This window comes from Uloborus diversus, chromosome 4 (genome assembly GCF_026930045.1).
Source record: "Uloborus diversus isolate 005 chromosome 4, Udiv.v.3.1, whole genome shotgun sequence".
Taxonomy (NCBI): Eukaryota; Metazoa; Arthropoda; class Arachnida; order Araneae; family Uloboridae; genus Uloborus; species Uloborus diversus.
Window position 1 is genome coordinate 189038111 of NC_072734.1, and position 15476 is coordinate 189053586.

The 15476-nt window shown below is 34.5% G+C and overlaps 1 protein-coding gene across 1 annotated transcript in view; it reads right to left on the bottom strand.

Annotated features, from left to right (window-relative positions):
• Positions 1-15476, bottom strand: part of LOC129221339 (calpain-9-like) — a 58804-nt gene that overhangs the window by 6448 nt on the left and 36880 nt on the right. The window contains exons 7-14 of the mRNA XM_054855806.1: positions 14159-14331; positions 8906-9069; positions 7331-7536; positions 4639-4711; positions 4025-4060; positions 2161-2218; positions 1990-2054; positions 1329-1397 (exon numbers count right to left, since the gene is read on the bottom strand). Of these exons, the coding sequence (XP_054711781.1) occupies positions 1329-1397; positions 1990-2054; positions 2161-2218; positions 4025-4060; positions 4639-4711; positions 7331-7536; positions 8906-9069; positions 14159-14331 (844 nt within the window). The remainder of the gene's footprint in view (positions 1-1328; positions 1398-1989; positions 2055-2160; positions 2219-4024; positions 4061-4638; positions 4712-7330; positions 7537-8905; positions 9070-14158; positions 14332-15476) is intronic.

The following is a 15476-nucleotide window of genomic DNA, read 5'->3' on the forward strand; positions in this document are numbered from 1 at the left end:
AGTGAAAGAATGAATTAATAAGTGAATTCTTTACTAATAATAGAGCAGAAAGTCTCTCTGTCCGGAGGATGTCTGTAGGATGTCTGGATCTCTGTGACACGAATAGCGACTAGACCGTTCGGCCGATTTTCATGAAATTTGGCACAAAGTTAGTTTGTAGCAAGGGGGTGTGCACCTAGAAGCGATTTTTCGAAAATTCGATTTTGTTCTTTTTCTATTCCAATTTTAAGCCCATTTTTCACAGAAATTTAATAAAATGGGAAAGAATTTGTTCTGAAAATTATCTTTCTTTTCTTTTCTTTTTAAATAACAAACCTGAAAGTCTCTCTATATGGATGTTTGGATCTCTGTGACGCGCATAGCGCCTAGACCGTTCGGCCGATTTTCATGAAATTTGGCACAGAGTTAGCTTGTAGCATTGGGGTGTGCACCTTGAAACGATTTTTCAAAAATTCGATGTGGTTCTTTTTCTATTCCAATTTTAAGAACAAAACTGTCATCAGATGGACGAGTAAATTACGAAATTATCATAACGTGGAACTGTAACAGGGGCACAAGCCAATTGGCGAGATACGAAATTATCATAACGTGGAACCGTAACATGGGTATAAGCCAATTGGCGAGAAAATTCACCGCACATTATTTGTAAATATACAAGGCGAACCAAAAGACTTTTTAATTTTTCTATTACGGGCAACGCCGTGCGGGTACCTCTAGTATTAAATAAAGGAATGTAAATGAACTAGTCAATAAATGAATACGTTGATTTAGTAAATGAATAAGTGAGTTAACGAAATGATATATTTCACTTTGCCCCGCATGTAGTTGACAAATTGTGAAAAATATTAAAAATACAAATAAGCTCAATAACTAAATAAATACTGCATAGAATATTAGAAGGTCCCAATTAATATTTAAAATGTTAATAACAAGAACTTTATCATTTAATTATATCAAAATAATTTTTGACTCACAACAAAATATTACAATTTGAGTAACAATTTCTGAAAATTGCATGTATTATCATATCCTTTAATTTTCAGAGGTAATTTTTTCTTGACTGGAATAGACTACATATGTTACTACATAGTTAAAATATTATAAGGTAAGTGGCACAAAAAGCTGAGTAAATATTTCACCATTTCACCTTGCCCCACATTCCCCTACTATCTCTTGCCCCAAGACAAAGGAGAGGCTCCCCTACTGTTTGTACTGGTTATCTCCAAATTCTTAATTTCTCCAATTAGATCCTTTTTCATCTCACTGACTCATTAGTATTCGGTCATTCCATTCATGTACATATGTATGCTGCTTAAAGAAATACTTACACGCCAATGTTGAAGGGTGTACAGCAATCCCGGAAGCTCATTTTTGGTGATTTTTCCCGTAATAAGAGGCTAAAATTAAGTCAAGGTGTACATAAAAAAAGTTTTGCATTAAACCAAATGGTTTTTATTTATTTATTTATTTTTTAATGTTCAAACCTCCATTTAAAATAATAGCTTGTTTTATGTAACTGATGTACATTACAGAACTTAGCTTAGTATGCAATTATTTAAATTTAAAAAAAGATGGAATTCCTACTCACGACCTAAGAAAATTTTAAAACGTTAGGTGAAATATATAATTTTGGTCCCATCATAAGGTATTGGATTTCCATTTAATTAAGTAAATGCAATAGTGAAACGAAATATCTTTCTTAAATTAACTTAGTTTTATTGTAAATTAAAATAAGTAAAGCAAAATTCAAAACCCTGCATTTTGCCTTTTTTTCTTCCCGAAGTTTTATGTAACACCAGTGGTATTTCTTCTTCATTCTTTTTGTAATAAGGACTTAACTTGATTAACTTGATATTTTTAGTTGATTTTAACAAGCAACTATAAATTAAGAGAAGTTTTGATAAATGGTTCACATTGTAAGAACAACCAAAAGTCAAATTTTAATAAATCATAGTTCATATAGCAGGTATTTCATTCAACAAAGGATACGTCTCTCAACATGATAAGATTTTTACAAAGCTCGAGACTTGGCTTTTCGCACAAGAGATTTAAAGCTGAAAAAAAAAGAAAGGCATGAAAATGTTACAAAAATAATTAATAAATTTTAATCCAAATTAACAAAACATAAACTCTTTAAAAGGAGTTCAACTTCAAACTTACATTTCCAAATAGAACGTAAAATCTTTTGCAGTAAAAGAGCGTCAATTTCTAACGGAACCTGTAGGGAATAAAACAAAACAAAAAAAAAAAAAAAAAAAGAAAAATTAATTTGAATTTTGACATCTTGAATTCAAATTATGTTTTTCGCAATCACGAGTGTGTGTATGTAGGCATGTGTGTTTGTGGGGAGGGGGGGGTGTTTGTGTGTACGGGGTATGTGTGTTTGTGTCTGTGTTATGGCATAAGTGTGGGGGGGGGGGGGTATGTGTATGTGTGTGGGGGGGGGTAGGTGTGTGTAGGCATATGTGTTTGTGTCTGTGTGCAGGTAGGAATGTGTGGGTAGTTATGTGTATGTGTGAGTATGTATGCGTATGTGTATGTCGGCATATGTGTTTGTGTCTGTGTGCAGGCATGAATGTGTGGGTAGTTGTGTGTATGCGTGTGTGTTTGTGTGTGCATGTGTTTGTGTGTGTAGGTGTATGTGTGTGTTGGTGTATGTGTGTGTAGGTGTATGTGTGTATGTGTGTGTGTTTATGTGCGCGTGTGTGTGTGTAGTTGTGTATGTATGCGCGTGTGTGTAGGACATGGATGCAACCTGGAGACGACTTTCGCTATAGGTGCAGCATCGTGAGGAACCCGCCTGTCCACGGTGATGGTGCAGAGGGTGGCGGTGGGAAAAATCAAAGGAACGTCAAAAACAGTCAAATGAAAGCAATAAGCAATCGTGATTGCTCAATAAAGTAAAATTAAAAAGCTTTGCTTTTTGATTGTGAGGACAATTAATACACTCCCTCACAAGAAATGTTCCAAATGTTTATTACTGTTGCATCACTTTTTAAATGCTCTTTGTACTGAGATGTACTATGCCGTAAAAAATATAGACAGAACAACATAATAAGTAAGGTAGGCAGAAAGTAGATACTATTACCACTCCCTAAAAGTAAAATTAATTCTTGTTTCAATACAAAGTGATCGGTCCTTCCTTGATGGATTATGCACCAACTAATTTAAGATTTGGATTTTAAAAACCGAAAATTTAGACAATCTTGGGGGTGGGTGATTCTTTCTCCCCTTCCCGGCAATGTCTTGGAATTAAAAGTCCAAAAGGAAACAAAAAAGTTGTCTATCTTTGATGACGTTGGGGAAAAAAAAAGGTGCTCGGAACTCTTCCCGGAACATTTTTCGAATCTGAAATGCTGAAAAACGAGACGATCTTTAGTGATTGTAGAAAGGGGAATGGTTCGAGACCCTTATACCTCCCGTGAGTGCTCTCTCTACAATATTCTTCGATATTGAAGTTAGACGACCTTCAATGACATTAAAGGAGGAATTTGGGGCTCAACTCCGGAAATGTTTCGTAATTGAAGACTGAAACATTCATAAAAATCAAGCCTTCTTTGAAAAATTTCAGTATTTGTCTTTGTGCTCCAAAAAAGGCCTACAAGCTACAAATTTGAAAAAAAAAGTTTTAAAAAAAGCTGAATTTCATTTTACGGAAAAAAAATTGCGCTTGAAATGTGTCACAGATAACGATAAATTCAGCATAAAAAGCAGTGTTAAATACGTATGACACAGAAAATTACAAAAAATCATCAAAGTTTAACCATGGCCAGTTTTGGCTCATTTACCTTACATTTGAGAAGAGAAATAAAAGTGAACCGCATACCCATATAATGAAAAAAAAAAAAAAAAACAATCCCATGTCTGCCAAAAGCAATTTCATCCGAAGGAAAAATTTGAACCGTTCATTGGTTGATGATAATGGTCGAATACTGGACTATTCAGAAAATGAATAATTAATTTAAACTGGAAATGAACTAAAATATTTCGAAAAAATAGCAACGTTATTATTTATTTTTCTTACCTTAGGCATTAGCTTCGTTAAAACTGGATAGTCATTCTGTATAAAAAATAAATAAAATTACCATCAATTTATTCTTTGATGTAAATAAAATATGAATAAATAATATTCAACGGAACTACGTTTTTTTAAAAGAGAAAATATAATCTGTGCACTGCAAATTCCCTGCATAGCGATTGAAACACTTCAACTTGCAATCAGTTTCATTTGCCTGAATGTGTACCATAACATGTTCCATGAAAAAAATATGAGTGATCTATTAATGTACAAAAAGTGAGCCAAAAGTGTTTCACAATGTGTTCTAAAAAAATCTGACAGTGGAAATGTTCTGAAAACTATTCCAATGGGTGTGCTTCATATTCTTAGCGTTCTAAAAAAATATGTGTTTTCCGCGTATTTTCATAAAAATTACAAAATATATTGAGCATGAGAGAATTCTTTGCTTAACAACCTGCAACACTAACAGCACTAAAAATACACAGAAAATCAAGGAAACTTTTCTCATACTCGATCAATATAAAACCATAGTACATAAAACTTTTTTTTTTTTCGCATGTAGCAAGTAAAATAAGTTTAATACTCTTGCTTTAGTAAGACAGAGAAATTTCACAACTTGCCTGCAGTGCTGTGAAATCTGTACTGTAGGAAAATGTAAGGTCTTTAATTAGGACGTTTTCATCATTCACTTCCCTGAAAAGAGAAAACATATCTTTACTCAGTGCGAAAAAGAAAATTACTTTTATTTTTAGCGTAAAATTTAAACCATTGGTGACAAAACGTTTTCTGCCCGAGGGCCGCACAACATATTAAAATCATTCTTGCGGGTCAGAACACACATAACATTTCAAAGTATTTCATTCTTTCCTAAATAACATGAGAAAAAGGAAGCAAATTTTAACCAATAACTGTTGTCGTCATTGTTTTTTTTTAAATTATTATTATTCAGAAACTAATTTCTGAATATTAAGGACGAAATTTAAGACATTGTCATTAATCGTGCTTTTAGATTCGTAACATTAAGCAAAACAACGGAAAAAAACGGATCAGCTTTGCAGACCGTAGATTGAGCACCACAGATTTAAAAAGAAATATACTTGTTTTTTCAAAGCTTATTAAGTTTGAGCTTAAAAATAATTCATTTTTAAGCTCAAACGTCGAGTTTAAAAAAAAAAAACAAACTTTTTCTTAATTTACTTTGCCCACAGACATCCATAAAAAGAATATGACGGGAAAAAAAAAAAAAAAAAGAAGGTGCTACGTTTGAGTAAGCAAATAAAGTAAAATAAAAATTTTGAAAAGCGAGAATAGCAACATCAACTTTGGTCAAGTGAGGGGGAATATAAACAATTTGTGATCTTTCAAAAAAAAAAAAAAAAAAAACCCCGCACATACACAAAGGAGCTCAGGTTTGAGGAAGCAGAAAAAAGAAAAAGAAAAAGAAAAAGATGGCGCACAGGTTTGAGGGAGCAAAAAAATACCGAAGGCCCACCAGTTTCGAGAGTTCAGTAAGGTTCGAGGGCGCAAAAAGAAAAAAAAAACGATGCCAGACAGAGTGAGCTTGAGGGTGCCTAGGCGGGAGGGCGCATCGCTCCTATAAGGAATTCATAAAGCACTTGAATCAAGAACTCTTCAATCAATCTCTTCAATCTCTCTTCAATCTCTTCAATCAATTCAATGCACGAACTCTTATAAGCAGTATTTAATCAATTATGGTACACAAAATATTATAAGAGTTATTCTAATGAATTGAGGCTCAAAAATGTATCTCTCTTCTAGTTACATTTCCATTGAAGAATCACTCAAATATTATGTCACGCACATTTTTGCTTTAAAATAATGAACCTTTTACGTTGCTGCTCAAAAGATGGCAGCACCACAAATAGCAAAAAAGAGTTAAGCGGCTGTTCGTACCACAAACGATGTCTCTTTTCACCATTTTTGACCACCCGTCCCTCCTTCTCTTTGTTTCAAATTGTCACTCACATGAGGGGTACCCACCTAGCAAGGACGTATATAAGGGAGGGGCTGAGAGGAACCCTCCCTCCAAAATCCGAAAAAAAAAATAAGTAAAGGTAGTTATTTTTTGTTTTAGTTGCTCACAAATAATTTCCAAACTTTTAGCTACAAAAGAAAAAAATGACCCCTCCACCCCAAAACGCGACCCAACTCCTATGCCTCAAAAATTCCTGAGAAGTTAAATTTTTGTTATTCTGATTTTTTTTTTTTTTAATGATACGAAAATATTATTTTTCGCGATGTTTTCTAATGTATTTTAAACGAACTTAAATTTCAAATTTAATTATTTTCGGGAATCTTAAACATTTTGAACAGTATCATTGCATTGTAAAAAAAAAAAAACTTCGCAGTAGAAGTTAAAAGATTTAGAGACAAATCTGTACCTCAGAGCCAGAAGGACTTTAAGTTCAAAAATTGCGATTTCCTGTTTATTAGTGCATTGCATGTTGAAGCCTATTCCGCATCGAACCACGCGAACGTATTTCTGTAAAAAAAAATCCTTTTCAAATATTTTACCAGAGTTAAAAGAGCGCGCGTCCCATCCTTTACATGCGCCAGAAAAAAAGTTTTTCCTCTCTACTGTAAAATTATCATAACGTGATTTATGTTCCTCTGGCTCTGAGGTACAGATGTACTGGTAATTAAAGCAAAAGAAAAAAAAAATCAATAAATAATAACATTAAATAATGGCATCCTCTCCTGCAAGTTTCGCTCTCCCCCCCCCCCTCTCTTTACACTCGCTGAACAGGTGTTTGAATACGGATTTGGCAAAAGCTTGCTTTATTCGTCAAGTAGACTGCGCTGTTAGGCGAAGAATTTGCTGATATGTCTCCAAGTATCCCCGACCGATCAGTAACGGTATGACACTAGGCAAAACGGCTTCCTTAGAATACCTTAAATTCAACGGTTCCCGAGCTGGAGAAAGAGAACTCCGTAGGAGATATGCGCATCCTTACTAATAATAAAACTGAAAGTTTCTCTGTCTGGATGTCTGGATCTCTGTGACGAGCATAGCGCCTAGACCGTTCGGCCGATTTTAATGAAATTTGGCACAAAATTAGTTTGTAACAGGGGGGTGTGACCCTCGAAGTACTTTTTCGAAAATTCCATTTTGTCCTTTTTCTATTCCAATTTTAAGAACATTTTTCCGAGCAAAATTATCATAAGATGGACGAGTAAATTACCAAGTTCTAATTACGTGGAACCGTCTACTGCGGGAAAAGCCGTCCAGGTACCACTAGTAATATAATAAACGTACCGCATGTAAAATAAAACCAGAAATCATTCTCTTACCATATATTGCTGACTTCGTCAGTGAAAATCCTCAAGAGAAACTTCGTCTCACAGTTGGGTTGCACAGTGAAAGGCATAATAACGAAATCTCCGGGTGGCAACGTGAAGAATATGACGGCTTCCCTGATTGGCGAATGGACGATGATATCCAAAGGCTGATGAGTCTGAACAAAATGACTACTGATACGAGCCATGTTTGGAGGTACCTGGGGATAAATATGCAAATAAAATCTGTTTCGTTTCCTATTTTTTTGTAAAGATAACTTCTGTCTATTACAGTGAATCCATTACAGATAAAGATCAAAGAAGCAGTGAGGATAAACAAAGGGATGTAAGTGGACTTTTTAAAGTTTCGAATAAAGGCGTTTACAGTTCAAATCTTAGGTGTAGTCTTTCATTGATTTTCATTTTCTAAATTAAGCTGCATAGGAGCACCCACCAGGTCTACTAGTACCATCTCTTGCCCTAAATTAGAGCAGAGATTCAACTACCATTTGCACTGATTATCTCCAAATTTTTACTTTTGGCACTTACATCCCTTTGTCCCCCCCCCCCCCCCCAACCACCTCCAAATGTTCTTCCAACTGTTTGTTTAGTAAAAACGTACCATTTTAATGAATCGCCCACCGGCAACAAGAGTGACACAGCTTAAAGTTTTGGACAAACGTACTAACAATAGGTTTAAAAACGAAATGCTTCTTGCCACAAAACTTGCACAACATTAACTTACACAATTGGTGCATGGTAGTGCAAACACTATATAACAACAATGGGGGCGTTTCCAAAATTTTAAAAGTATTTTTTTCTGAAAGAGCATGCTTGAAAACATAGATCTGACCATTTTTTAAATAATTTGACTAAGTTTAATATTAAAAAAAATTACTTTAAACGGTGCGCTTTCATTGTTTCAGCTTTTGCCGATGACATCACAAATGGTGAAATGCTTTTCACTGTTGCCATTCTCAGAATGTATAATATTTAATTTGCTTCTTTACTCACGTGTACTGGCAACGATAGGGTTGATAACAAGAGTAGAGCACAATACTTAATTCACTTCTTGAATATCATAACGTGGAATCGTGGAACAGATGTGCCAAAAGTACATCATTTGAGACGTCATAAAGACGACGCCTTGTTTGAAAAATCGGACCTTTTGAAAAATTAATTAAAATTAACTGTTGAGAAAATAAAAATATTTTCAGGGTCAATGTTTTTTTTTTTTTTTTTGCTTATTCTATCAATTTCAGTGACTAAAAGGGAACTTTTGACTGAAGGAAACAGCTCCATTGTGATACATCATTAAAATTTCCCAATTTAGAAGAGACATTTCCCAACATTAAGAGGATTATTAATTAGACAACAGAAACTGACCAGTAACATGACATTATAATTTTTTGAGAGTATTGTGACATTTGGGACCAAATCACTTAAAATAGCTACTGATACCTTGATTTTCCCCAATGCTGTTTTTTCTTTTGAGCTTTGTCACTATCTTTGCCAGGGTGCGACGTATTGCCAAAATTTAAAAAATCCATCAAAATATATTCAATGCAGAATCAAATCAGCTGTTCTTACCTCATACACAGTAAATCCCAAAGGCAGTAAGGCTATTTTTTTACTCTGTTCAGTGCTTTGAGATCCTAAAGGGTAATACTGCAAAATAGAAACCACAACGTGGCATTTTTTGGCACCATTTTTTGCAATGTGTACTCGGAACTGCGGATTCATAGCTGTAGTATCTGTAAAAAAAATAACGGAAAAGTGAAAAAAGACAAAAATAAACAATCTATATCTAAAGAAGTAAAACTGCACAAAGGGTTTCTTACAACAAAAAACTGAATGAGTTACCAGAATTTTGACATTAAATACATTCTTACTAAATCCTAAGGACATTTATATTAGGGTTCCAATAAAGAATAAAGATATGTAAAAAATATGTCTTTTATTGTCATGAAATTTTTTTAGCACATTACTGGGTAACGTTTACGCTGACCTTCATGCATTTTCGTACCTCATAACCGTCAAATGTTTAATCTTATGCATAAAGAATTTCGATTACACTTTTACAATAGCAATCCCACTTTTCTGATAGTAGCCGTTGAGATGGCATCTGGGTGCACTAAATCGAGAAGATTTTGATATCATTCAGACCCTGGATAACGGTGATCTTCTTCCCACTAAGTGCAGTCAGAATTAATTTTCTTGGGGGGGGGGGGGGCTGGTAGCATTTACATGTGCATAAAATACCATACTTTGGCTAATGATATGGCTCAAAACTTAGGGTTCTGAGAGGACCCTTTACTTGCTGCGCCCCAGATCCGAACAATTCATGTTTCCATTATTTGTTTTTGTTTTTTTTTGCTAGCTAAATGTTTATAATTATGTATTGTAAATGTAGAAAAACAATTTAAAATCTTTACTAATAATAAAGCTGGATGTCCCTCTGTCTGTCAGGATCTCTGTGACGCGCATAGCGCCTAGACCGTTCGGCCGATTTTCATGAAATTTAGCACACAGTTAATTTGTACCATGGGGGTGTGCACCTCGGAGCGATTTTTCGAAAATTCGATGTGGTTCTTTTTCCAATCCAATTTTAAGAACAAAAATATCATAAGATGGACGAGTAAATTACGAAATTATCATAACGTGGAACCGTAACATGGGTCTAAGCCAATTGGCGAGAAAATTCACCATACATTATTTGTAAATATACAGGCGAACCAAAAGACCTTTTAATTTTCTATTACGGGCAAAGCCGTGCGGGTACCACTAGTAGAAAATAAACTTAAAAAGAAGAAAGAAAAATAGCTGCGCCCTTGCGAGGCAGTAGATTTCCATTTCATTAGATCTTTTCCCCCTAATTCTGTTCCTTTGTAAACAATTTACGCTCAAGAAAATTCGAGTTCAAATTCAAATTAAAATTAAAAAAAAAAACTAAATAAATAAATAAATAAACAAATAAAGAACAGTTGTAAGCAAAATTGGCAATAAAAAATCGCAAAAATATAAAATATATATATAATAACTCATTTCCCCCCTTTTAATACAAAGTGTCAATTAATGATAAATACAAAACGAAAAGGCTTCATCTTGTTGCGAATTATTAAAAATCGAAGCCAAAGCTGTAAGCAAAAATCGCAATATCTTTGATAAACGAAATAATGACTCTGAAAAACCGAGAAAGATTCTTATCATTCCTCACTAACTGATGTTTCATACAATCTTCAATAGTTATTTAATGTAACCTAAATCTGAGGAATGTTTCATAATTACGATCATCTTTTGTAAGTTTTCGTTTGATGATTGTTGTGAAGCTACAAGCAAAAATAGCAAAATTTTAAAATCATTAATTAAATGTAGCACTATAAAACATGTGTTTTTCCTTCAATGGTAAGTACAAAAAAATCAAAACTTCATTTCATTTAAATCACGTACTAACTTCGAATAATAATCAATACTTCAACTTCGATGTCACCAAATGGGCAAGGTAACAATGCTGGAACGCGGAATAAAGATTCGATTCATTCTTTTACCAACTGATATGTCATTCTATAGAGATATAAGTTTAATTAAGATGATTTGATTATGAGTTTTCCGTTTGACGGTAGTTGTAACCTATTTTCCATTGTTTTAATGCTGGACAATAGCTATAATGATTGCAATCGGAGAAGACTATGCTTATACTTTCAATCTCAATGATTTATAAATTTAGATGGTTAATTTTAACAGCAGACAGTTAAATTACCCTTAGATGTCTGGGTTAAGTTGTTAAACTTTGTTGGTTACAGGATATAAATATGTCGTGGCGTTGCAAGTGAAACACTTAGTCAAAAGTATCGGCTTTTGTATTGCTAACATTTCTTGGCCACAAAACTAAAACCTTCTAATTCATATCTTAATTTATTTCAACTTTTGAAAACGTTTAGAAATCATATTGGTACCCTAGCCTGGTAGTTTTTGCAGTTGAAGCAAACTTGCGAAAAACGTGTTTCTCAACTTAGTGCGTTCCACTCAGATACATTAAATAAATAGTTCCCATAAAAACGAAAATAATATAAATTGTCTTAGTTTCCAAAAAAAAAAAAAAAAAAAAAACGAAAAAACCCCTTCGTCAATCTCAAAATGCTCTCCAAGAAAAACGTGGACGGAACCTGCAAGCCAAAACACCAATATTACTTTAATCAGAATTCAATTTCTGTCTTATAACCATCTGTTTTGTTATTATTATTATTACTATTTTAAAAATTCGATAAAAGATACGTTTTTTCTTGAGCTATTTCGGTAATCAGTTTGAACCAAAAGTAATAACAGGCGATGATACCTGCAATATAGAAGACGTTTTGCAGTGTTTAATTTGAAAATTGTAAAACATAATGAACCAAGTTTTACACTTGCATGTTTATGAAACGCACATCATATTTGCCACAATTAAATGAATCTCAGAGACTCAAGAAACCGTAAAAAAGTGTTACAAAGAATCGTCATTAGTTTCAAGCTTTTAATTGAACTTCCGCATAATTTGCAGAATTCTTTTAATACATTTGATAGTAACTGTGTGCAGTTTTAGCTGATCTTTATACATAAAAGGCTACTTCTGTCCGGATGTCCGGGGTAAACTTCAAAACTACGGGACGGATTTTAACCATTTTTTCACCATAGATAGCTACATTATCAGGGAGCAACTTAGGCTATAATTTATTGCTAAAAAACTTAGTTTTAAAAAGTTATGGAGGAAAACAGTAAATTTCGTGTAATCTCCCCATAAATGATTAAATATAAAACCCATTGTTACAAAAATCCGTTGCCTAACAACAGCAATATTAATAGTAATCATAATGAAAATTTTGAATCAAGGCTTCTCCAAAGCAAACATGAATTTAAAGTCATTTAAATATTTGGAAACTCTACTGTTTGCACACTTGGGGAAACATACTAGAGTTTTTTTTTTTGTGAGTGTGTGTGTGAGTACTATTTAATTAAATAAATAAGGCGCACGGTTTTTTTTGGTAATATTTGTTTTTTTAGTTCATACTTTGAAAATTCTTTAAATTTGTATATGCTTAAATGTCGTGCTTTCGTTTCTATTTTGTTTTTTATACTTATTCTTATTTTACTTTTATGGTTAAGGAAGAAGCTCGATTTTTAATCACGTCAAAGCGGTGTGTTTTGAGTTCTTTCAGTTAAAACAGAAAACGAAAGAAAGTAGCAATTGTTTCTCTTGAATTTAAAGCATACTCGAAAACGAAATCCCACATTTAAATATGAATTTGAAAGGAGAGTTGAAGATAAAGGTATGAAATGTGAAAACTACACTGTTAAAAATTTTCCGGAAAATTTACGGTAATTGTTACTGGCATCCATGTTGCCAGTAACTATTACCGTAAAAATCTAATGTTACTGTAAAATTTTACGGTTTACTCGGTAGGCCACAGCAGCCAATTGGCGCTGGGATCGCTTATTTCTCCGGTATAAATTACCGTAAAAATCAGCGATGCTGTAAGTCCAGGGCCTGATTACTGAATAGGCCAACTAGGCCTAGGGCCCCCCGCTCTTTGGGGGCCCCCAAATTGCTAAAATTGCTTTACCTAACGAAAAAAACGGTAATGTTTGATAACAGGGGCCCCTGAAAAAGGGTTTGGCCTAGGGCCCCTCGACGTCTTAATCGGGCCCTGTGTAAGTCCACCATTTTACAGTAACAATTACCAGAAAATCTTCCTGAATTTTTAACGGTGTATTAGTAAAGAATATGGAAATATGTTGTTATCATTTTTATTTTTAGCATCTAGTAGTTTTTAACATCTCCTGAAAGTCATCGTAAACGGAAAAAACGGATTGCCGAAAAAACATTCGTACATGAATTAAAAAACACCACACACACACACAGAAAATCAAATAAAAAAATCACACATTGATATAATTTGGTAGAGGTTATGTCATGGGTTCGAGTTAGAGCTCCGATCATAACATGAATGTTAACGGCCTCCGGTGGAACTTCTCATGATCATGTTCCAGGCCGAGGCCAGGAATATACTTTAAGTTGTAGGTCCGATTGAATGTAAAATATGTTAGGTTTTATGGGCTACAGATATAGATTAAGTAAGTGAACTTGCCAACTTTGGTACACATTTTCAAAAGATTCATCAACATTTTTGCTTTTATTTGCGTGATCTAAAATCACATCTCCCTTTTACCAAGTTCAAATATTTACCCCAAGTGAGGCAGTGAGAAGCAAATGGATGCAAGTGGACATTTTGAAGTTTTGAGTAAAACGCGTTTAAAGATCAGGTCCTAGGTAGACTTTCATTAAATTTTTTTTTCTAAATCAAGGATTGCGTTCGACGAACCTCACCAGTCGACCGGTAAGTAACCAGTTACTAACCGCGCCGTTCTATGATCAACCGGTTTGCCGCAGTGGTTACCATTCTAAGCAGTTGATTGGTTGATTGGAGCACGTGATCATTAGCTGTCACGTGATTAACTAACCGGTCGCAACCGGTCGTGCTCGTCGAACGTACTCAAGATGTATACCGGAACCTACCAGGGCCACTAATACCATCTCTTGCCCCAAGACATAGGAGGGGGTTCACCTACTATTTGTACTGATTATCTCCAAATTTTTAATTTTGCCACTTCGTCCCTTTGCTTCTCACTGATTCAAATGTGAAAAAGGTTTTTAAATGATGAATTTCAACTTAATCTGAATTTTAACTATTTTAAAGTGCTCTTCCTGATTAAAGTAAAAATATAAAGAATAGAAATGTTCGTTTTCATAGTTGGAAACTGCTGAAAATACGCTTCCGATATCAGCGTCGGAAGTGCAGGTCTTACCTTTGCACTGCGGGCCGCCTCCAGCGTTGAAGCCAACGCGCCAGCGCCTTCGGGCCAGCACGGCCCTCCATGGCCTCTTGCTGTGCATGGCGGGCTCTAACATCCAATCATCAGGCCCCACGTGGAGTAGATCCAGGAATGTGAAGTTTCGAAGAAAGTCTTCGAAAGACATCCTGAAGAGCCAAAACATGCATTAGACAAGAAAAAGTTTTTTTTTTTTGTTTTTTTGGCATGATTTAGCTTTTATTTCTTGATTGCCTGGTTACTTCCTTTCCCAGTGGTATCTACTTGTAGATACTTTAGAGTCTAATAGTAAGACCATTTACAAAATTTTTCTTTTTCTGGCTTAATTTATTAGTAAAAGCTACTTTCTACCAGGGACGTAACTAGAGGGGGGCAGACGGGGCTCGTGCCCCGGGCGCCAGATTTTAGGGGCGCTAAACTAAGTAAAGGCTCAAATTAATTTTTGTGAAAAAAAGAAAAAATTATTAAAAGTCAAAAAAAAAAAAAAAACTCAGTGCGGGCGCTGACAGAAAGCTTGCGTGGTTTAATGTGGATCAATAGTGGTAAAGATAGATGGGAAGAGAGTGAGGAGGGCGCAGTAAATAGCATGAAAGTATTTTCTTAGAGTGACTAATACTTGTTATATCTTATTTAAAAAACCTCCCTCTCGGAGGAAGAATATAGGAGCAAAGATATGGGAAGTGCATACCAATACAAAACAACGAAAATGGTCAAACGCCATTTTTCTACAATTAAACGTAATAAAGCTGCCAACATAATGTCTTCATCTCATTTAAAATGACGAGAACTTGTCTACCCCCCTAGCCAAAGGGAAAACCGTTATACTGTTTCCTTGGTCTAGTTTAGTTTACATTTTTTCTCATTCTTGGAGAAAAATCTCGCTCCATAATGATGGAGATTCAATTTAAAGTGCAGAGGCTGCCCATTTTGCTTTAGAAAATACTAAGGTCTTTTAAAGATAAATTGCGCTAAAATGAGAAATCTTAGACTTAAGTTTCGATATATTTTTGCCACCCACACAATATTTTAGATATGCTTCATGCTTGTATCATCTACTTCAATTAATGTGTTGGAAATCAACTATTTTTTTACACCTCTGGTTTGGTACTTTTGATTTATATTTATATTACAGTAGCAACCTCGATTATCTGACTCCAGCTTATACATATCTCTGGCTTATCCGGATCATATTTGTAGAGTTAAAAAATTTAGTAAAACCTCTCAATAAAGGGACACTGATGGGACCCGACATTATGTCCCTTAAATAGAGGTGTCCCTTCTTCGTAGTTATTTT